General features: G+C 33.3%; 4 protein-coding genes across 5 annotated transcripts in view; 3 read left to right on the top strand and 1 right to left on the bottom strand.

Annotated features, from left to right (window-relative positions):
• Positions 1 to 6,351, top strand: part of LOC106107133 (caskin-2) — a 223,473-nt gene extending 217,122 nt beyond the window's left edge. Inside the window, exons 6-10 of one of the 2 annotated variants that reach the window (XM_013287843.1) lie at positions 1,114 to 1,221; positions 1,690 to 1,830; positions 2,753 to 2,881; positions 3,365 to 3,949; positions 4,066 to 6,351. In XM_013287843.1, coding sequence (XP_013143297.1) covers positions 1,114 to 1,221; positions 1,690 to 1,830; positions 2,753 to 2,881; positions 3,365 to 3,949; positions 4,066 to 4,395 — 1,293 coding nt within the window. In that variant the 3' untranslated portion in view covers positions 4,396 to 6,351. The remainder of the gene's footprint in view (positions 1 to 1,113; positions 1,222 to 1,689; positions 1,831 to 2,752; positions 2,882 to 3,364; positions 3,950 to 4,065) is intronic. The other variant, XM_013287844.1, reaches the window with a different exon arrangement.
• A 502-nt stretch (positions 6,352 to 6,853) lies between these two features.
• LOC106106973 (synaptogyrin-1) lies at positions 6,854 to 12,417 on the top strand. The gene is made up of 5 exons (XM_013287635.1): positions 6,854 to 7,117; positions 8,244 to 8,481; positions 10,533 to 10,669; positions 11,068 to 11,236; positions 12,166 to 12,417. Exons 1-5 carry the CDS (start codon positions 7,016 to 7,018, stop codon positions 12,195 to 12,197), a joined length of 678 nt encoding a protein of 225 aa, XP_013143089.1. The 5' UTR covers positions 6,854 to 7,015; the 3' UTR covers positions 12,198 to 12,417.
• A 4,807-nt stretch (positions 12,418 to 17,224) lies between these two features.
• On the bottom strand, positions 17,225 to 19,837 carry LOC106107382 (histone acetyltransferase KAT8-like). The gene has a single exon (XM_013288223.1). It carries the CDS (start codon positions 19,748 to 19,750, stop codon positions 18,422 to 18,424), a length of 1,329 nt encoding a protein of 442 aa, XP_013143677.1. The 5' UTR covers positions 19,751 to 19,837; the 3' UTR covers positions 17,225 to 18,421.
• Positions 19,838 to 20,725: 888 nt separating this feature from the next.
• The window catches only part of LOC106107275 (ras-related C3 botulinum toxin substrate 2), a 30,613-nt gene continuing 27,016 nt past the window's right edge, over positions 20,726 to 24,322 (top strand). The window contains exon 1 of the mRNA XM_013288061.1: positions 20,726 to 21,036. Within this exon, the coding sequence (XP_013143515.1) occupies positions 21,002 to 21,036 (35 nt within the window). The 5' untranslated portion in view covers positions 20,726 to 21,001. The remainder of the gene's footprint in view (positions 21,037 to 24,322) is intronic.

Below are 24,322 nucleotides of genomic sequence, written 5' to 3'. Positions count from 1 at the left end.
TAACACTTCAGCAATGGTCGGTTTGGGTGTACGTGAGGCGCGCACCGCGGTTTCGGGGTTTGAAACCTCGGTGACTGCCTCCACGCGTTGTGTTGATGCAGAGACGACAGGAACAAAAAGTGAATCATTGCGCGCGCGCGTAAGGGACGGCAAGCGCTCTCCGTCGTGCACACGCGCGCTCCCGCTCCCGCGCGCTGGCCCCCGCCCTCGCTGCACCAAAACCGGTTGCGATGCACTTGCGCTCGCACTCGCACTACTGTTTAAATTCAAATTTTTCGCTTCTAACGTTTTATTACATTTATTTGGCGACGTCGCCGGTTTCGGCGACTCTCGAGGTATATTAATTATGCCCATCGGACCGCTATCACAGCTGTTAAAACTATCCACTGTATTCGCCGGACCTCGTTTAGTGTTTATATAGTTATAACACTCAAAATCTCTTGTACTAACAATCTCTTTAACTTCATTTTTCAGTTTGTAAAATGATTCTTTATCAACAACGCTGTTTCTTAGCGTCTCAATCTCGCTTTTCATAATAATCAGGTCTTTAAGTAGCCGAGTAACGTCTATATGATCGAACGTTACCGGTGGCAGCCTCTGCAGATCCCGCGCCACGAAGATCGGCAACTCTTCAGGATCAACATCTTTAAAAGTGCTAATAATGTCTTCCAATTCTCTCTGGCTCTTCCCATCTCCCTTACGGGCTGCTTTTCTTTTTGTGGTTTTCATAGAATTGTACAATAAATTCTTAGCGGAAGAAATATCCTCTGGCTTAAATGCCGTCAAACAGAGACGAGTCATGCCTTCTTCATCCATAACATCACATTTATTCTGTATAAAACTTAACAGTTCATTAATCACTATGTTACAACTCGCGCACTTTAACACTGTCGAGGTCGTTGACCTCGCCGGCTCGGACATCGTTAACGCGTGCACTTGCTGCAAGACATCGACGACGACTTTATATACGGGTCGCGGCCCTGCCAACGCCACTTATTCCGCGCCGTCTCCCTCAGCCGCTCACAATACCACTGTATGTATAATTTTGAAGGGCAATACCTCAGAATGCCCCTCCCTATGGAAGAGTGACTATACTTTGTTCCTTATCCCCAGGGTTCGTTAGAGGAGTGGCTGCGCTTGCTCCGGCTGGAGGAGTACGGGCCGGCGCTGGTGGCGCAGGGCTACCGCACCGTGCATGACGTCACACAACTCGCATGGGAGGTACGTGCTAGCATTTATAATCTGTGTAAATTGATTGAAACTACAGGCGACGCTATGTTAATGTTTATTAAAAAGTATATTACACTAGTTGCTAGAGACTTTGTTTACGTAAAATAAAAAAAAAAGTAAAATACAGCCTATGTTACTCAGAGATAACGTAGCTTTCTAATGGTGTAAACATTTTGAAAATGACCCAGTAGTTTTTGAGTTTTAATACATATAAAAATACAAATCTTTCCGCTTTATAATATTAGTATAGACTAGCTTTTGCTCGCGACTTCGTCCACATGTAATTGGAAAATATAGCCAATGTTACTCAGCGATAACGTAACGTAACGTTTGAATGGTAAATTTTTTTTATGAATCGACCCAGTAGTTATTGAATTATTTCAATACGTACAAAAATACAAATTTTTACTCTTTATAATATTAGTATGGTATGTTTATAGTTTTTGTAATCGTTTCCAGGATTTAGAAGATATGGGTATAGTTCGACTGGGTCATCAAAAGAAAATCCTCCTGGCCATCAAGAGAGTGAAGGACATCAGAGCCGGCAAGCGCAGCATCAGCAGCCAGGGCTCGCTCGACTTCACGCGGCTGCCGGGACAGGTCGGTGCGCGCCTCGCGACACACTTGTTTGTAGTGATGTTTTAAAATTAGTCTCCTTATACCTGTCAGAAATGACCATAGACAAACCTTATTTTTATCACCAAACTGATTTTAAAATGTAGTTCTATAGATTTTATTTGACTATAAAAATAAAGCATCACTCCAATACAACATTCCATTATATTTTTTTTCTCACGTCATTCATCAGCCATTTTGATTTACCGCCAAAACATCTGTCATTTCTCATTAATTCTTTTAACGAATTTAGTTTAACAGTTTTGTTTCTTTTAACTTTTAGAAAATAACATTCTATAGTTTCTGTTTTACTAACGGCGTCTAACTATGTAACAAAGTATATTCTAATTAGCTTGACTTTCCCGAACTTAAAATACACTTTCGTATGCGTACCCCAGGCCAATGTTAGGCTTTAGTTGTTAGTTCAGTGTTTAAAAGATACCTAGCACAACTTGCTAAAGAGTTTAATTTGCTCAAACATTTATAATGGACACATTGTGGGAAAATAACGTCTACAAGGACGTAATTGGCGCGAAAATGGTTCGCATGTTTTACATCTTCAAAATTAAATTTTCCCGATGGGTTCAAATCCGTTATCATTTCGCTTAGACTTTTAGAAGTCTATATCCGTCGCCATTTCTGTCGTTGATGAAGCAACTCTGTGATACAGATTAGAAAACGGTTGATTTCTTAATAATAGCGGGTTTATTCTTAAACTGGTTTTGTATAAAATCAGCGATGTAAATGTAATAAATATAAGTAAAGGGTCGCCGAGTTGCAACTGTCAGCGTTCCACATCCGTCGTTGCATCCACCTCATCACTAGCCCGAAGTAGCATGTGAATGTTTTGTTTTCTTTTCTTTTTTCAAAAAACACCAAACCGCACATTGGACATTATCGGCTAAAGGATTTATATCCGAGAGAGCTACATTACCAGCCGTGGGAGAGGCACGCGAGGAGTTACCATAAACCCCCCGATCTAAACTTTGACGCCATACCAACGCCCCTGAGTGCCACAGACTTGGTTCCTATCCAGGTATGAACAAACATCCTTTGGCACAAGTCTTGTCAATTTGATCTCATTGCACCCGAGCACCCGGCTTTTACGTGCACCCTTTTTATTTGTTTTTGTACACGAGAACGCATTACTATCGATGTTTTATGTCTGAATTTTGATGTTACACGTATTGAAATGTATTACTTGAAGTTGCGAATTCGCAGTAAACACTTGCCTGCACGGTAGATATTTTAATGGTATATTTATTACTTTTAAGTAACTATAAAAGCTTTTCAAAGCATGGACTTACTGACAAATGCTAACAACAAACAAGACTAAAAATTTTACCAGAGCATTTTTAATGAAGCATGACAAAGTTTGAAATCTGAGTATTTTAAAATTTAATAATGTAATTACTCGAAAATTTTTTTACAGTATTTTTAGGGCATTCTGTGTATTTCTTGGCTACAAATTGCAAAAATGCCAAAGAATACATTTTATCGAACAATGTTGTGTCAACAGATCCGTCATCCTCGCGGTAAATCCTTGGAGAGTCTAGAAGATCCCTCCGAGAGGACTTCACATACGACTTTTTCTCCCGAAGCGGGCTTCTACTACGGCGGCGGCCAGTGGAGGCGCTCCTACGACGACGGCGACATCACCCCCACCAACGACAGCTCGTACGAGGGAGGGGGTACTTTACCGCGTCCGAGGGGTTTAGTCCGTCCTCGACCCGTGGCGAAGATACAAGCCACGCCCGCATACAGAGACAAATCGCCGGATTACACATACGATGAGATCGCGTATTCAGCTAGATTGCAGCGCGTGGCGTACGGCGCGAGTCCCCACGTGGCCAGGAAGCCCCCGCCCGAGCCGCCGAAGCGCCAGAGCTCTCAGTACGCGCCGTTCACGCGGTTCGGACAGACTACTGTGGAGATCCATCCAGAGAAGAGTCTGCCGCTGTCCCTGCCCGCGTACCCCAGCTCGGACTCGCTGAGCGTGTCGCTGGACAGCACGGGCCTGCTGCCGCCGCCGCCCGCGCCCTCCTCCCCGCCGCGCAGGTACGAAGAGGACAAGATGAGGACTGGCTCTGATGCTAGCTTTAAGGTAATTACTATTTAATTATTCCACGATACTATTTATTGAACTCCATAAAGAACTCAAAATACAAGATTTTTTGTGAAAAATGTTTGTAAATGATAAAATTGTATATTTCTTTACAGTCAAGCTCGAGCACCGAATCTGACAGCATTCCGTTCGCGAACGAGAATGCGGGTACAATAAAACAGAACCGCGGCCAGATCGGCGGGCGGCCGCACACCGTGGACTACGGGCGCGGCGGCATCGGGCTGTCGGCGCTGCCGCCGCGCCCCGCCGCCGACATGAAGCCGGCGCCCGCGCACGCGCACGCGCTGCCCGACCACAAGGAGGAGGGCAAGAGCACGGAGCCCGTCGACGTCCTCAACGACATCGGCAACATGCTCGCCAACCTCACGGACGAATTGGACGCCATGTTGGAAGAAGAGAAACGTCAAGGCCTGACTGATTCCTAAAATAAGCTAATGGATTCGTGTTTAAATTAAAACAAATTAATGTTTCATTTCCAACTCGAATAGTTGAAATTTTAGTTTAGTATTCATGTATCGAAAACGACAAATTCCAAAGAATAGTACTATTAGTACGGTGAATTGTGGTTGATGATTTTCAATCGATGTGAGAGTATTTGCCATCTATTATTTTTCGTACTTTAAAAAGTGACAATTGGACAATTTTTGTGACTGTATACAATTTTAATAATGATGAAGCCATACAATAAATTCAAAAACATTAATCCATGACATGAAACAACACTTACATTTTCTATGATCGCATATTGTCAATGATGCTTCTCGATGCAGGGTTCATACTGTAGAGTTGACTGTAGTTATATAGACGAAGAAATACTTGTTTTTTTAAATAACAAATACAATGTAGTAGTTTGTCAAAAAATATTAAATGCTCTTTACTTGCCTACTTCGATTGTTGTCTACTTTTAATTTACCAGAAGCCGATTTGACATTTTAAGAAAACAACTTACAATATTGCCAACATTGCAATTCGGATTTGTCTATGGTATTATTTTGACATATGATACAAAATACATATTTTGACATATAATTTTGACAAACAATTTATTACATTTTAAACTTGGAAAACGTTAAAACGTTTGTTTTGATTTAATATGAAACAAGTAGTGTACCTAATCGTTAATAACATTTTTGTTGACATTTATTTAATACTAATTAGTTCCTTATTTAACTTTTAAATAATGTATTGTTTTAATTTCATTTGGGGGTTATGAAATGTTAGATTTTGTAAGGATCCGTAATATATGAGAATGGCTATTTTTGTAAATAAAGTTTTACTTAAATTATGTCATAGATAAAATATATCCAGTAGCTAGTTTTCCATGTACAATAAAATGTTAGGTTACATGTAGAATGGACTAGTTAGAATTTATACAAAATGATTAGTACTAGATATAGATTAAAATAGCGACTTCAATAAATGTATTATAGTCATTTGATATGAAATAGATATATAGACCTCATCATAGACGTTGTAAATGGACCTTCTTATATTACTTAAGGACATGCCCATTGCCATCTCACTTAAATTAAACATAAATTGCTTGTCTCTATTTAAAATTTCTTATCTGTATAAAACATTTTCCTTTTAATATACTCTCACAATGTACAAGCTATTTGTATCACGGATTTTAGTTATGCAAAATAATTTGTTTAAGCATAAAACTTTTAAATATTTTCGTTACATTGTTTACACATTATTGCTATAATTAGATGACCATTTTTCGTCTCCTTTCGCATGTCAGCATAGTATGTGATATCCAGTGGCCATAAAATATTTTTCTACCAGCAGTTATAATAAGTTTCAATAGAAAATTATGTTCAGTTTTTAGTTAACGTCGTTACCGAACGTTTAAAATTGCCATTGTTAATACAAAGTACAATAACTCCAATAATACACACAAATAGTCTGCAACATTAGTATAAAATGTACCTACATTTTAATAACGGTATAATGTAGAGTACTTACGGAATATTTTAAGCTTTGTACTGTAAATATCTGTAATAGAGATAAATGTTTCTATACAGTCTCCTTTGATACCTAACATTTCGTATTTAGTAATTTTGTATAACTACTGTTTAAAACATTAATTGTGCCGTCACTCTTATTAATAAAGATTTTTTTAATGTCGATAGAATAGGAAGGTGCTAAACATGAATACGGCGAAGTATGTTTTACAACGTTGCAATAAAGAGGTCTTTTTAAGAATATGTTTACTTCGGTTCTGAACTAGTCAAAATTTTCTTTTCGAGTGGCGGCTAGGGAGAGCGGTGAACTTGAAGTTTTATTTTAATTTTTTGCGACAATATATTAATGGCTGCTTAACATTCTCTTATTTTAGTTCGGTTCTTATTTGAATAAAATATTTGTAATATTTGAAATGATTCTTATTTATTTATCCTTACTTCCTTTGACATTAATAACTTCTTCTTCTTCTAACTTCCTTTGATAATTACCTCTTTAGAAATCCTTAAAGAAACTGCATAAAGTAATCTCAATCAATAGTTTGCAATGTAAACATAAGACAATTAACCATTGTCTTATCTTATCAGATATTAAAAATAATGATGAAACGAAATACATTGCCTGAAATACATAGCCACATAATGATACTTGAGACGAACAGAAATTTACTATTTAATAAAAATGATCAATATTGTTATAGAATTAAAGAATATAAACTTATCAGGAAGGCAAATACTTTCTGTTTTTACTATAATCCTTAATTACTTTACCGATAAAATAAAAGTCATTCTCAAAAAGTAAAAAATTGCATAATACTGGAACTGGCTTTTAGTAAAAATAGGTAGGAATCTGCATATCATAGACAAATCGCTACTAAATTCTGTGACGTTGGTAACACTGCCAATATGATTGCGATTTTTAGTCTGTGCCAATTGTCATCGTTGTTGCGAATTTCAAGTTGCCTTGCGCGAGCGATCGATAACATAAATTGGGTAGATTCGGAGTTTGCGGAGGTCAGAGTTTATTGATGGGCAAGGTGTAGCAGTGTAGTCATTGAATCGTAATCGTCATAGTGTAAAAATGGAAGCTGCTGGTGCTTATGGCGGTGGAAAAGCGGGCGGAGCTTTCGATCCTCAAGCTTTCATCCAGCGACCTCCGGTGATAGTCAGGGCGGTATGCTGGGTAAGTGTTTTCAAAATCATTATCATCTGAAATGCATTATTTAAGAAAAATTGCGCATCCGTACTCGCTCTGCCGAATACTTGAACCATGCAAATCAAACTACGATATATTTATAAATTTATTGTATTGATTTCTTACACAGTTCGTATTATAATCCAATATATTATTTAAAATTTACATTTACCATATCCATTGAGATAGATGGAGTCAATTGTTCATTTTCAATCACATGATTGACCTTGAGTGATGCATAATGCATAATAGGTATTCTTCAAGTCTGCAATTAACGTAAATTTATATTTCATTGCATATTACGACAGCGTTAGAAAAAAAAGAAAACATTTGCATCTAGCAATAATCAATCCAATTATCCAATTTGATTTTTTAAAGTAAAATAATACTGTAAATTTCATTAATATAAAAGGTGAAAAATCTTAAAAAACATTTGATTTTCGAATTTTTTAAAGTAGGTCACACTCCCACATTATATAGGTGAGCAGTTAGGTAACACCTTGAATACATATTTGGTAGTTATATTTTTAATATGATATAATCTTCACATCAATAAATGTACATTTAAACATACATATCAAAGTACATAATTTGCATATGTGATAAGACTGTTTAATAAAGAAGCCATGACTTCATTTTGCACTAATTGTTTGCACAAGATATGAACATATCTTTGTTTAATTTGAGATTAACAGAAGCTACTTTTTAAGGAACATTTTGCACATGTTTCAATGTACATCATACAAGCTACATTTATGTAATTTTCTAGGTTTGTTTATAATAATATTTTATCAATAACTTTATGTTCAGTTCCAGAATGATGACCTAACAACAAAGTTTATTACTAAAAATCCTTTGTAAGATAAAGTATGTAATACAATAAATAAAATGAAAAGTTTTCATGTTACTTTACTCTTATTAATGTTGCCATAAGCAAATATTTAATTTCTACCATTACTAATTTATTGTAGAATTAACAGCAAGCGTAATTTCTAATTCCTACATCTAAAGTAAACTTCTTAAACTTACACTTCTTGTACTTAAATCAAAATGTTGCTCTCCACTTATCCCTTTTTCTCGCAACTGAATGAGGATTTCATAATTTATTCCTCAGCTCTTCAGCGTAATTGTGATGGGATGCATATCAGCTAAGGGCTGGTATGTCAACAAAGAAGATGGCAAGGAGTACTGCGTCTACAATAATGATACTAACGCATGCAACTATGGTGTGGGGATTTCGGTGATAGCGTTTGTAGCATCTGTTGCCTTTATAGTGGGAGAATATCTGTTCGAACAGATGTCATCTGTGAAAACTAGGAAACACTATGTGCTTGCTGACTTGGGTTTCTCAGGTAGGTTATATTAAGTTGTACACCATTTATGTACCCAATTTTTATTCAGTCATTTTTAATATATGTAAAGTTTTTTATTTTTTTAAAAAATTATGACTTGTAATTCGATTACCAATAAAATATTTGTATTTGTATTTGTAGTATTTGTGTAGTAAGATAGAGGCTTTCTTACCATATTTTAATTTACAATTATAGAGTAATGGCTGAATACAGAAATGTTTTAAAATGTAACAATATCTTAAGTAATAGTCACTTTTAGAAGTCTTAAAAATTATTAATAAATAAGCTTTCGCCCACAACTTTGTGTGCATGAATTTTTTAAAAATAATAGCAAGTAGCCTATGTCTATGTCCTTCCAGTCTATGCCAAATTTCATAAAGATTGTTACAACAGTTTAGGCTACAGAATCTAACAAACATCCATCCATCAACATTTCGTGTTTATAATGTTAGTGAGATGTTACTTTTGTTTTGGATGGATTGAAAGTTTTTTAATTGTTAAATACAGTAAGATAATTTTTGTATTGCTATCAAAGGACTTCTAAATATTGTTAATCCACCATTTTTGTTTGTTTTTTGCATGGTATTATTTATTAATATGTTTTATAGACATTATTATGTCTATAAAATATATATAATGTGATTTGTAAATTTGCTATTTATTAATAAAATATTTTCAAGAATTCTTTACATACATAACTAACATTGAAGGTTTCTAAATAGATGTAAAATTAAATCTTAATTTATCTATATTGGATTCTTTGTGCTTATATTAACATGGTGACCCATTAACCTTTTAATAATGTATCGGAGACCGGGCATAAGTACCGTACTCCAATGTATGTAATAAAATGTTTATTGTATCTTGACAAATGCCAACACTATAAATCTATTGTACCTTTTATTACATTTTTATCTTTATTGCAGCTGTTACAGGTTATTTCTGATAGTGATTTACAAAGTAACAATAGAGATGAATCTTAGTTTTGAATGTAATAGAATACTAGCTTTTGCCCGCGACTCCGTCCGCTTGGAGTTTCAAAATACAAAAGTAAATAGCCTGTGTGTCTTTCCAGACTATCCACTACATCTATGCCAAATTTCATCGAGATCCGTTCAGCCGTTTAGTCAACAAACTCTAACAAACATCCATCCATCTAAACTTTCGCATTTATAATATTAAGTAAGATAATTGGTTTTGACTTATGAGATTTTTAATGTTTATTTAGCTGTTGCCCGTGACTTCCTCCACACAATAAGATAAACAAGTACCTTATAATATGCCCATCTACGACATTAACCCTTCAGTGAAAGTCCGGACGAAATCGGCCCAGCCGTTTCGGAGATTACCCGGAACAAGCGCGGCTTGCGGACAGACAGACAAAAAAATAATAATGCGATTTTCGTTACCAGCAATGCAAATACATCATGTTTTCGAAATCTGGATTTTTTTGATACTCCAAACAGACACTCCAATTTTTTTATATATATAAAATATAGATAAGATCGCATATATCGGTTGAAATGTTTATTAAATATATTATTTTCTTTTAATTCGGTAATCTAAGAATGTTAACAAGGGTTGCACATCACACCTTATTCTTACGTAATCGTTAGCCGTGAGGTTATTTTTAAGCAATAATCCGGCGACGGAAGCCGACTGTAACTCTTCATTGTCTTTCTTGTTTTGAGTTATGTTCGAAATTATGGTCTTTTATTAGTTGTGGGCCCTTGCTAGATACAATTACCGTACTACAAGCTTTCGCCCGTGATTTCGTCCGCGTGAGTACAAAAGTTAGTAGCCCATGTACTCTTCAAGACTGCTCTACAAGATCCGTTTAGCAGTTTCGACCACCAACTCTAATACTACATCTATAATACTAGTAAAATGTATATGGATTTCTTAATTGCCAGTAAGGTTTTTCTCTTAATATTTAGTACATTTAAAACTAGTATTATTTTTTATTAATTTTCAGAAAAGTTAAAAATAATACTAGTACTTCCATTTTAGAAAAATCCGTTTAAATGGTTATTTTGTCTTAACTATTTCAGCGTTCTGGGCGTTCCTGTACTTCGTGGGCTTTTGCTACCTGTCCAATGCTTGGGGAAAGACCGACAACCCACCGGTGGGCACCGCCAATAACATGCAAGGCGCCATAGCTTTCTGCTTCTTCTCTATATTCGCTTGGGTAAGATTTTACAGACAGTGTTACTATTAGAACAGTGTTGCCATTAGAGTCCAGTGTGTTACAAATAATTAAAAAAATCTATTTCGTTCATATCACAGTTTTTTTCCTACAAAAACCTTGTCGAAAAAAGTTGGTTAACCGAATTCTTCTACGCATTCTTCTAGTGACATTTTTTTTTTTATTTCTATGCTTAAATCGATTATAATATAGAAATATAGGCTAGAGATAACTAAACTGTTTGTTTCGTAGACTTTTTAAAATTTAGAAAATCACCACTTTTTATGCCATCTTACACTCCTTTTGGGACATTCGTGTATCCCAAGAGATCCTCCAAGCAGTCCACTACTTTGGGAAACAGTCATGTATACAGAAAACCAATCAATTGTGTACATTTCCAGGTGGCATGCGCATTATTCGCTCTGCAACGGTTCCGTATGGGCGCTGACGCGGCGTTCGCGCCCGCGTACGAGGTGGAGGGCGCTATCGGCAGCCCGGGCAGCTTCCCCGCCTACCCCGGCGCTCCGGACCCCCAGCCCGCGTACAGCGACCCGCCCTTCACGCAGACTGGTGAGTTACACGACACTTGTATACACATACACACAAGTATACAAGTGTACACAATTATACACATGTACACAATTATACAAAACCTGCAAAGAACGAAAACCTCTTAGTTTAGTTCTATTTATTATGTTTCACTTCTCTTTATTGCATTTACTATTTGAGTATTTTTGAAAATTTTTAGTTACTATTTGTTGCTCGCGATTTTGTCCGCGTGTTAATAAAAAACATTTATTTTACTTACTGATGACATAGTTTTTTAATGGCGTAAGAATTTTTAAAATTGGCCCAATAGTTTTTGAGTCATTTCAATACATAAAATGCTATAATATACAAACAACTACGAGTATACAAAATACGTTTTTTATTATAGAGTTTCAAAAAATTACACGAACGGATCACTTCACGCCAACTCTATGTAATGAGCGACTTTAGATCTTTAGACATACATGTTATAGTGTGTCTAAATAAGAAGAAGTTGGAATCGATAGATCTATATCTAGACAATAAAATACAACTTATAAATTGTAAATAAAAACACTGTTTTCTCAAATTAATAATGACTATGACAAATAATGACAGTAAATAAATGTTTATTACTATTACAGCCGTACGTAATTGAATTGGATTTCGCTATTATTTCTGTCATCGCTAAATTCTCTACACCATAATCAATAATAGTATTGTCCTCTAAATTAGTTAATAAGAAAATAATAATTTTAGTTGAGTTCGATAATTATTTAAACCGAATATCGATAGTTCATAATCGTTCGCTGCGTGTTTGTTTCGTCACTACGATACTTGTCTATTAAGTACGGCATTTGCCTTCATACAAATTGAATTCGATACTTCATATGCGTCATTTATCAAACTAATCTAATATATTTAGACAAACTATAATAGCGGGTATTTCAAAAACGAATTTTAAATTTCAGGTAACATCGACTACACAGCTCCGACCTACTAAATGGATTAACAAACGGCTAAACGCATTTAATTATTTATTTTCTATTGAATATTACATGCTAAAGTGCCATTGTATGGATAAAATTTGAAGGTTATTTGTATTTTTTAAGTTGAATTTAATTTTCTTTTAATGTTAAATCTTATTTATTGAATCGTCAAAGCGAAAATCGTTTGATATAATTTTATGTGTTATTTTTTAAAGTGATTTTTAAGTATTCTGGCAATTACTTATAAATAAGTCCATTAATTTCTGACTCAGTATTAATTTTATTTTATTTATTTAATTACACGACATTTAATTTATTTTATTCTTATGTACGGTTAAAATAATAAAGTAAAATCCATATACCGCTTCAAAGTACCTGCATGTAACAATATATCTATGACAATATAATCCCATTAAAAATATAAACAATATAATATGTAAATATACCAAATATATTTTTTCCCCCTAAGTGATATATACAATTGTGATATTTTGTTTGAATTTTTATTTATTTAGATTCGTAGTCAATATATTGTGCCATCGACCGTTTTGTTTGTATAGTTTTATTTTCAAGTGTTAGATAAAATAAAAATAATTAAAACCAATATTTGACATGAAAAAATATAATATCTCATAGACGTAAATTCTAACCTTAAAAATATACTTGTATTTTACGTTCAAAGAGATTAAGAAATCTCTTAATGTTGCCATATATAAGGTATGAATATTATATATTTACTATACGTTTACAATAACATGGCACACTATTCCGATGACGTCATTCTGTATTGAAAAATGACTGTTATGTTATTGTAGTCGCATAGCACATGTATGCTATGTATGTAATCTGGCTTAATCTTGAAATCTACATTGTCTAAGTTTTAAAAAAACACGTGGTAAATTGCATATTGTTATTTTGTTTAATATTATTGTGTTTTCTAAGTGCAATATTTTTTGTTGACATTTTTTCTTTCAAAGTTGGTTATATTAATTTATATAAACAAAATCGGGATCTGAATACAGTATTATATTTAAAAAGTCGAAAATGTTAAAAAAACGCTTTAACCCAAGATAGTATTTTTTTAAATATAAAATATATTTTAAGAGTGTTACTATCCCAATTGTAGTTAATAATATTGATAATTCATGAATAATTATTCTGGTGATTTTTAGTTGTAGGTTGTTTTTAGTTAATAGCTTCCATTGTTAAAGGAATATGAATCTTATTGTAATGTTCATAAGGTCTAAAGTTTAGTACAAATGCTTGTTTCAGTAAATTAGGAACGTTTTCTAGTAAACCGTGTTAATTAGTCGCAAATACATTGATCATTTATGTACTGGATGTGACAGAAATTGGAATTAGAAAAAAAGTGTTTTAAAAAAATCTTTTTTGAAACACCTTACTGCAAAAAAACTGTGAATCTATAAATTCGTTTGGGGGTTTACAGTGTTGAAAATGTATAAAACGCATCCAGTGCATAATAAATCGATTATATAAGTGTAGTAAGCGTTTTCACTTCCATAGCTTGCACTGTTTGTAAAAATGTTAGCAATAAAATTGTAGAATAATGTGAAATGTTCGGGTGTACTGTTTTAACGGAATATATTACAGCTGTTTAAAAAAATTAGTTTTATGTCATTTAGCGTTAAAATATTAAATAATCCTACATATACCAAAAATCAAGAATGTATCTTTTTTTTAATTGTGATCATTCTCTTGTTAAACCAGTACAGTCGAAACTGATAATTTGGTTCATATCAGTCGTGTTTTAGGGCATATAGATATCGTAGTTGATGTAATAATTGTATTATTAATAGGATTTCTAAACTTCTAATACATTAGGGGTCAAGTCAGTTTGTCCATGGAATGTCAATCTAACTCGGTAGGCAACGGACTGATTTATTAAATCTAAGATAACCCCCAGTTTGGTACCTTACATCCCTCCCCACTAAGCTACATACATTCCGTAAACTAATAAAACTAACAAAAGAAAATCTTACCAAAAAGTAATACTAAAGATTTAAATTTAACTCATTTAAAAGCCCGCATTGCGATAGCTGACATCTTTAGTGGCGAGGAGCCCGGCCCCATGGCGATAAGTCAGTCGTCACGTGGGCCGAATTTTCATAACATTAAAATTGACAAATATTGACAAGTCTACAAAAATTTTATCGAATCTGAGATGATCTCTAGAGAAAATGTTATCAATAGATACTCAGAATTATTTTTCTTGCAAAATAATGACCCCTAGTGTGGCTAAGGCGAAAAACTAATCAAGCTTTATTTATTCTAAATTTGTCTCGTAAATAATAAATATATACGCCTTAAAATGTATAAAATGATACAATGCTTTTATTGTATATTCAGCTGTAATGTGTGAAAAATTTAAAAGACAGAATATACATTTATTCATTGGCTAGAACTATAAAATATCAATGTGCTTTGTGACGGTTTACTGTGTCTCATGTTGTGTTGTTAAGAATGAAAGAGACAGCAATATGTATGTGTGCAAATGTAGTGTAGTGGCGTACTGGGTATTAATTGATTTAACCTAAAAATACCCAAATTACTTGATTTAACCGCGCGTTATAATTGTCAAAGCACTTTTGACACATATTGTCATCTCTGTCACTCTTTGAAACATCAGAGAACAATGTATACAAGTGTCACTTGTATGTAATAAACTACAGTGTCTTAACACTTGTATACAAGTGTCTGTATACAATATTTGTCACTTGTATACAAGTGTAACTTGTAAACAACAAGTGTCACTTGTATACAACACACTTGTTGTATGCAAGTGTCACTACACTTGTATACAACAAGTGACACTTGTATATGAATATTGAATACAATTGTCAAGACAGCGGAGTTTTACAATACTGCTATAGTTTGTGTTGTAAATTTACATTAGCTACATGTTTAGATGTAGATAACTCGTATATTAGAGCTGTTCCACTGAGACGAAAAAAATAAGGATAAAAAACGCAAAAAAAAAATATAATAAGTGTTGAATATTACGCTAAATCGTTCCGTGTTTGATATTTGATGTTGCGATTGTGAATGTAAGCCATTTAAATATTAAAAATAAAGTTAACCGTGTACTTATGATTACGTCCTTTTATTTGACAGAAAGTAGAAAAGTTTTTAAAAATATTTATGTTATGTGTATAATGACAATTTAATCAGCTTCCTGTAATTTATTTTCATTACAAATATCATTTTTAGTAAATTTGAAAACATAAGCAATTAAAAAAACAAGATTAACAAAAACATAATATTTAACAATCGAAAATTTTATTTTTTTTTAAATATCAAAATTTCAGTTACTGTAATGTAATCACGAGTTAATACTTGAAAAAAAACTTACGAAACGTTATTTCTTCCATTATTATTGAATAAAGTGAGATAGCGATATGTTTTGTAAAGATTTTCAACAGTGGACAGTAAGCGATGGTTGGGATGGACAATAAAAGATGCGGAAAGTACAAATTCTTACTTAAAATTGCATTATACACATAAAAATGTTGAATGGAATCTCATTTATTTTTGTACACGATCCCTTTGTAGGTCCATACTTTGAATGAAAATATTTTAATTTTGTGAACATTAAAACCAGGAAAGCTTACGGTAATTTGATAATCATATAAAAATAACGTTTTCCAAAAATGCATTAAAATGTGTTCTGTTTACTGCATTTAAATATTTTCGTGACACTGCAGTCCCCCAATGACGCGCTTTACTCGATTTTATCTTGATTCGTACTTTGGTAAGTAAATTATAAAACGGTATACGCACAAGTAAAATTATTCGCATTCAAAGTTGGATCTACTAATAATTTATTTCATGTGAGAATGTGTGTTAGCAAATAAAAATAAATTGAATTATAGAAATTGTGAACCGGCAGTTTTATTTTAGCAAATAACCCATTTCCTTCAGAATAAACTAGATTTAATTATAAAACTATCTGGGTTAAGCCAGGTTTGTTAAAAAATCCTTTAAATTAATTATCTATCTAAGAAAAAACATGTTACATACATACAGGCGGTTACAAAAATATGTTTAAGGATTGTTTCTGTTTGTGTTTTCGTGCCCCTGATGATTTGACGACAAAGGTTTGTTCGACTAATAAAAGCTATTGTTCCAATATTAAGGCATTTCATTTAACGATTTTCGAGACATTTCAATAATAGTAAATACTTAGCAATCTTTAGAGTCCTCTAGCGCACAAACGAATCAACTTTGAATAGAGGTAAGTTCCGTTAAATCATCATATTTTCGGCAAAGAAATCTGTTTTAGTCCATTATACACGTCTTTCTCAGGCATCCTGGATATTCAAACTCAATATGTGCGAGATTTAAAAATGCTAGTGTTAAGAATTTAAATAAAACCAGATATTGTTCAGAATAGTTTTTTATTCATACTCCTACATTCTCTTAAAACTAATCAATTATCACAAATAGACAGTTAACACTAACAATTCACAGAATTTATAAAAGCAATTGAATTACATCAATTTTATTGACCGACTTCCCAAAAGGAGGTACTCAATTCATCTATGTTTTTCTCATAGACGTATTTACATATGCAATTTTTTTATAGGCTATGTAGGCAAAATACACACTAGACGTGAAAATTGCGAAAACCATAGATCCTTTACTATTATATGCAATGTAACGTCTAAGAATAATACTTTTTACTACGCATCCTATTGGATAAACAAAGTTGAACTAAACTAAACAGAACATTGTTCCAAATTGGCATAAAAATAGCTTTGCTATTCAAGTTTTGACTGAAAATTTACAGAAAAAAAAACTTACAATCTAATTATATACAATTTTTCATCAGAAGCAGAAATACTATAGGTTAATGAATATTTACTGATCCTATTCATAGTAAATATATGCAGCCAACTGTCATAATTACATACATTTCTTACAATCAACATGCAATTGAGTGTTGTTGCAATATTTGAAAATCTATTACAAGAATATTCATATTATGAGAGTAATAAAAATCTAACTAGTAAATAGATTACAAACAAACATAAATTATGTTTTACAACCTAGATGTGGGTAGGTTGAAATTACAAATTTCAAACCTACCCTCAATGCCTATTGTAAGGTGGGACCAAGCTTACCAATGTAACTTACTAAGAATCAATTAATTACACTAATTTCCTTCAAGTAAATTAAAAAATCAGTTGTTAACTCTGAAACTCAAGAAAATGTCAAGCATAAGCTATAACAAACTTCACTAACTGAACACTAAAATTATGGTCTTAAAACAAAAACTGCACAGAAAATAACTATTGAGTTATTTTTATTATGATAAACAGAATTGCAGCAACCTTAATAACTGTGGTGTTGTCAAATATTAAAATTGTTAACCTTGTCGAAATTAAAAAAAAATGTTACAGCCTGTAATTTAAAAAATATTCAATAACACTGAAACAAGTTTGTCTGAATGTATATCTATGTTTTTTGACAAATTCAATATTTAACTATACTTACACTTAAAACTAAGAGAAAATGTACACATTAGTTATTGAACTTAAACTAAGTTAGAACTTAAAATTAGTATCACTATACCGGTATAAAAAGGAACTAAACAGGTTGTACACAGATCTTAGACACTCGGAATTTTCCGGAATTATAAATGAAAATGTTTATAAATGGAATCTAAATTCATCTATAAGCAATGAAAAGTATGCCAATACCTCCCTCTCCTAACACTGACCATGTTCTTATCTACTCGGTAATGTCAGTTTAACACTACAAGGTCATCGGCAAAGCTTTTGTACACAAGTAATATTAAGAAACCTCTTAAGACGACTTTCCATCAATTGAGTAGACATGAGTATACAAATTGAATGTCAGAAGCACTGAAACACTTTCATGCTCTCTCATGTTACTTATCTGAAAAAATCTTACTTTCACAATGAAAGATTTTAACTAGTAATAAATTTGTAAACTTAATAATAGCATTTTCTGGCTTAACTACTTAAAATTGATCTATTACAAAACATTTATTAACTTGGATTATTAAACTACTGCTAAAATTGTTACAACAAATGCAATGAGAAGTTTTACTATTATTTGTAAACACTTATAATTCACCCTAATTACTGTTTGAAAGTAAATATTATATGGAAGTTATTTTCAACAGGCTTGTACCTAGAGAAAGTCATACAAAGAAGATTACAAACATTCTCTAAGCCCTGCCTGTGAGCCTGTACTACTTTTTAGCCTTTGCCGAGTTCCCTTGTTTATTTGGCGGAGACCATCGTAATGCAGATCTGTCTACGCACAACCTGGGCTTTTTAAAATGGGGACTAGCTAACTGTTCCGCTACTATCTTTGGTGTAACACAAATTACATGCTGTCCTTTCCAATATTTCACCATATTCATACATTGTAAGGTAGTTATTATATCAGTTTGGGATATCCCAGTCATTTGACTTAGGTCTTTTATACTCAGGGTACCTCTACTGACACTCAAGACTTCTAGTAAGACATAAGACCAGTATGACCTGTAACTAAGCTTACCTAAGTCAGATAATGGTTTTTCTGGACTACCCACCACTTGTTCTAGCCTTGATAGCTCATAGCTGAATGCTATAAGAAACTTCCCATAACCTTGTCTTTGGTATGGTGGTAAGGTAAGTATGCATGCTACATTATTACCTTCCGGTGAATCTTTCTCCTTTGAAAAATAACCAACTAAATGTGCTCCATATTTGTCCACTTCACAAAGTATGTAAAATAAAAACTGTTCTATATCAAAATATAACGTTTTATGATCTAAAAACAACTTTGCAAGTAAACAAAGATTTTGACAGTAAGTTTTATGCTCCTTGCCATCTGCTTCGAAAATAGCTATTGTACCTTTTCTGTATATTTCACTGCCTTGAGGTTGTTTAGCTGGGCATTGTCCTAAATGGTATCTGAACGTTTTTTCCATCTTCATATATGTAAGACAAAATTCACATATCCATAGTTTTGATTGTTTACCATACTCGTCTGGATACGGACTGAAGTACCAGGTGTCTATTTCATATTTTCCGATTTGAATACGATCTATGTATTTGACTTTTGTGATCGCTTCATGTTCCTTTTCCAACGCCGCGGTCGTAGGATCCATCTCCTCGTAAGTCTTCTGTATGTGATTGATTTCATCATGTTTACGTTTTTGATTACGCGTTATTTTACGACCTGATTTGTCGGTTAAGAGATGATCTGAATTTATATTATTAGATTGCTCGCAAACGTCAAACCTGTCGGACATAACCCTGTGGCGGGAAACCCATTCGTCGAGGCGGCGATCGTAGCCCACATAGTGGACATAATACTCGAAACAAGACTCGCCGGCATTGTACCGCGTTTGTATTATCTCGGCCGGGTGCCATGACTCATCGGAACGCCGCACTAAATAATGCTCTCCGATATCCAAAGGTTGTAATTCCTGTACAGACTCGGATTCCTCATTATCAGTGCTCCTACATTCCGGATTTGGTAATTCATCTTTCACTATAGGTTTTTCAAATTCCTTATCACCTTTTGCCATGTTAGAACACACACATTAATCGTATCACGCAATACCGCGCAACATAGTTTATTAAAGTAGCCATGCCATTATTACAAATAACCATAGACTAAAAAATTGAAATTGAAAGCAAATGCGTGTTTCGTTATAAGTTTTCTTCAGAGTATTAAAGTAAAGGGTTATGAAAGTAATTGCTTGTATCTCGTTGATGAAATTACCCTTTCTTCAAACTATAAAATGACGCAATAATCATAAACAATTAAGAAATGAAAAAAAATCTCAACAAAAACACTAAGTGCTTGTTAGAATTTAGTTATGGCAACTTTGAATTAATGACTGATTAAAAAATTTGACCACTTTCGAGAAGTTTCTACCTTTTAGTACAAACATTGTAAGTTTTAAATATTTTTATTTCTAATAGAAATGGCATATTAATAGCTTTAAAGGATGTTTTTGTTACATCAGTACACCAAATAAATGTTAGGTTTCTGTTGTTGAAAAATATATATTTTGCACTAATTTGATACACTGGCTAATAGACCAATTATCCACATCTTTACAAAAATCTGAAATCGAGAGCTGCCTTAAAGTCATTATTACTGTGGATGTCGAATGCCTCTACTCGTGTATTGGCACAAATTGTTGTTTCTGTTTTTCATAACAAAATATGATGGATATACAACACGTGGCAATACAAGTCTCTGCAGTCGAGACCGAGACCCACATTTTGAATTGATTATCTTGATACATAAAATAAAGTATACGTGTATTTTTTGATGAGCAACCCGAATAGTAAATGTCTCCCCAACTGTTACTTACCTCGAAAAAAACATAGTTAAATGTAAGGAACTAGTCAGACAATCATGTGGATATTTAGAGTAATAGACAAAATTAATAAATGTTCTTGAAATTCAATTTGTCATAAGTTTTAACAGTGTAGTAGAATTTCATCTGACTTTTAGTAGAATTTTGATTTAATATTTGGTCACACCGGAGCTGTGTGCACAGTGCACGTAATCGCCATCGGCGAAACGTCTTGTAGTAGTGAATGATTTATTTTTTGAAAACAGTTTATTCTTATTGCTTATAAAAGATATGAAAATTGTTATAATTACCTAAAGTTGTGCCATTGAAACTCCTGTGTTTATTGTAATACTGATGTGTTTTTGCAATTAGACGTGATTGCGAGTGCAGTGCTTGCCGTTTCAGATTGGTTTTGAAGCCTTGTGATTTTCGTGTTCTATTAGTGACAACGGCCACACAAAACTCAAAATGCAAGCTATCAAGTGTGTAGTTGTAGGCGATGGGTAAGTTTTACATTGTTATTTGTGTATTTGTACATATTATAAGCGTTCATTAAATAGTAAACTATCTGACGTCATATCGACACCGTGCCGTTTCCAACGACAAACGAGTAAAAGAATGAGTTTTGTAGGAATGATAATGTATATATTCTTTATCAAGCGTTTGATTTAGGTTTTCGATGAAAATGCGAGTTAGGTATTCGATTATGAGTTATATGTTTATTGTTTTATGATATGTACAGCATGAATTATTTGGAAGAATGATTGTGGGTTAAAAACTAACCAACAAAAATCTGTCGACTGTTAAATTTAAGATAAAATTACATACATTCTGAGTTTGATAAATTTTACAGACAGAAAAACATTAATATGCTTTACTAATAATATGTTACCCTAATAGATATATTTAATAGTTTTATTTTTATGTCAAAGAGAAGAGATAAAAAGTTTGTAAAAGGAAGTGATCAGAATGTTATCTTTTTAGGAAAATAGATGCATAGTTTTTTATCCATTTGTTTGTCAAAGAAGAAAATAATTTGTACATTTAATATTATAGTTTCTTACCTAAAATTAACAATAGTTTAAAATCTCACTGATGTGAGTCAGCATAAGGTTTTTATAAATTTTAAACTGTTGAATTAAATTTTATGATTAGCAACCTGCCTCTCTAAAATATTAATTTAAAAGAAAAATTTGTTCATACTAGCAAGCAATATAAACTTGTCACAATGATTATAAACACTATATTACATTTGCAAAGCTACCACCGGTTGAGGTAGACCTAGAAAGAGATGAATGGATTTTGTGAATAGTGACATGATCAAAAAGGGAGAGATGACTGAGATGTGATAGAGTTATTTGGAGGACAAAAACCTGTTGCGTCAACCCTATGGGGGTATGATAAGGAAGAAAATGGTGATGATGGTGGTAAATGTTTTAAAAGTGGGTGCCAACCCTACGGGAGTAGTATAAAGAGGAAAATGTGGTATTAAAGTATTAAGTGTTTAATTTGGAGCAGTTCTAATATTGAAGATGGCTATCTCAATTTGTCATTAAGCAAGTTTATTCCTCAGCTGATCTTACACATTGTCTTGGACTGTACTTGTACTGTTTGGTACAGCCTAATCAAGATCGAAAAAGGCTTGGGTGTCTCAATCACTTTATTACATCACATAATATTACTGTAAAGAAATTAGTTTCATATTTACCTGTTTTGTCTAGATTTTTGACTAGTCTTTGTTTTGATGTGTGACTCTAGTTTCTTTGTTAGAATTTACGGCATAAATGGCTGTACAGATCTTGATGTAATGGCAAAGATGAAAAACAATATCTAGGGGAATTGATAGGCTACATTTCTTCATTCTATTTTTAATTCACATGGATGAATTCGCGGGCGAAAGCTAGTAATATATAATAAAATATTGTTTTTCTTTGGTTAGTGAATGTGGCAATGTCATCATTTATGCATGTGTTATATTTGATCTTGAATTGCTGACAATATGTTGTACCTTGTTCTGACCTTAAAACGCCAACATTTTACGCATGTTAATTCGATATATGCTTCAACATTTTACAAGGAAACGGCTATTGTTTACGCTGAATTTAAAGACGTTGGAATGCGCACGCGAAAGTCATGGAAATCGCATCTTGCGTAAGACAATTTAACAATCACGTACGGTCTTTGAAAATAATTGATTTCGTTGCCTCGCGTTAGCTAGGCCAGTGGAGTAAACGCTAATAAAAATATTATTTATAGTCACATAACAAGGTCTTTGGCGTGTTTGCACAAGACATTTATATTTCACGCTATTTCCTAGTATCTTTGTACTATTTTCCTCTGCGTTTTTATGTGTATTTTTGCTCTTGACACATTTTGTCGTTTCATGCATTCGCGTATTCATGGACACGTGGTTTGTGTTAATACATAATTGTATGTAGGCAAAGAGACACGAGTTATATCATACTAATATAAATGCGAAAGTTTAGTTGGATGGATCTTTGTTAGAGTTTTTAGCTTAAAGGGCTAAACGGATTTTGATGAAATTTGGTATGGATGTAGATGATAGCCAGGAAAAACACATAGGGTACTCCCTTTTGTTATTTTTTTAACTCCACGCGGACGAGTCGTGGGCGAGAGCTTATTTTATTTTATCAGAAGTCCTAACAATTCTTGGTTTTTAAGAGTATAGTTAGTGTGTACCATATTAACTAGTTAACAAATGTTATAAACATTGTAAATGAGAAAGTTTGGATGGATGTTGGTTAGAGTTTGTAACCTAAACAAATGAATGAATTTCGATGAAATTTGGCATAGATCCAAAGGATATTTTGGAAAAACAAAGAGGCTACTTGCCTTTTTTAATTTTTTTTCTTTCTTTCTTCTTTTTTGCCACGCGGACGGAATCACCGGCGAAAGCTAGACTGAATATAAAATAACAGTTCATAAGAATGAAATGAGGTATTTAATATGCATACTCGTGTTATATGCTTAGAACGTGATAATCGAGACATAGCACACGTTCTCAATACGGCAGCTAATCTGACCGATTAGAAAGTAGTGTGTGAAGAAAGTAGCCCTGTCAATATTACTAACCATACGTTACATCGGATGTAACCAATTAGCACGATTGATTTTAATTTAATTTTATGATAAGATGACCTAAAAGTATGATACTTTAGAAATGTTTTAGGCAACAATATTCACATTTGAATATAAAACGCCAGTAGCCTAATGGTTTGGGGTATGGACTACCGATCTTAAGGTTGAGGGTTCGAATCCCGGAATTCGACTATTATCGTGAGCCATATCCTAGCACAAGCCTAAAGCTCAGTTGGAATGGTTAAAGGAAATATTAGTAAACCACCGTTCGCCCGAAACTCCGTCCGCGTGGAATTAAGGAACATAAAAGTGCCTATGCGTTCTTCCAGACTATCCTCTACATATATACCAAATTTCATCAAAATCGGTTCAGTCGTTTAGGCTACAAACTCTAACAAACATCTATCCATCCATCCATCCATCTAAATTTACGTATATATAATATTAGTATAGTATGGTTAACAACAATCTAGTATTTAAACAAAATTGTTAATATTGTTTATGAACTGTTGTCATTAAAAATTAACAAGTTTATAATATTTCATAAGATTTCGATTTGTATATAATTTAGAAGAATCTCTATTAAATCTATAAAAGAACATTTAACTAAAATGTTATTTTAAGAACACTTAGTTTACAGTTTTCATACTTTGCTTTATCAAGTTTGTAAGATCGATATCGCAACGAGTC

Source organism: Papilio polytes, unplaced genomic scaffold, assembly GCF_000836215.1.
Source record: "Papilio polytes unplaced genomic scaffold, Ppol_1.0 DF822067.1, whole genome shotgun sequence".
NCBI classification, from domain to species: Eukaryota; Metazoa; Arthropoda; class Insecta; order Lepidoptera; family Papilionidae; genus Papilio; species Papilio polytes.
This window is presented reverse-complemented; position numbering and strand designations above follow the sequence as displayed.

What these genes read in the sequence shown, in the direction of transcription:
- LOC106106973 (XM_013287635.1), top strand. Translation starts at nt 7,016, where the DNA reads ATGGAAGCTGCTGGTGCTTATGGCGGTGGAAAAGCGGGCGGAGCTTTC. An exon ending in TAGTCAGGGCGGTATGCTGG is followed by an intron (nt 7,118 to 8,243) that starts GTAAGTGTTTTC and finishes TTTATTCCTCAG; the next exon opens with CTCTTCAGCGTAATTGTGAT. An exon ending in TCTTCTCTATATTCGCTTGG is followed by an intron (nt 10,670 to 11,067) that starts GTAAGATTTTAC and finishes GTACATTTCCAG; the next exon opens with GTGGCATGCGCATTATTCGC.
- LOC106107382 (XM_013288223.1), bottom strand. Translation starts at nt 19,750, where the DNA reads ATGGCAAAAGGTGATAAGGAATTTGAAAAACCTATAGTGAAAGATGAA.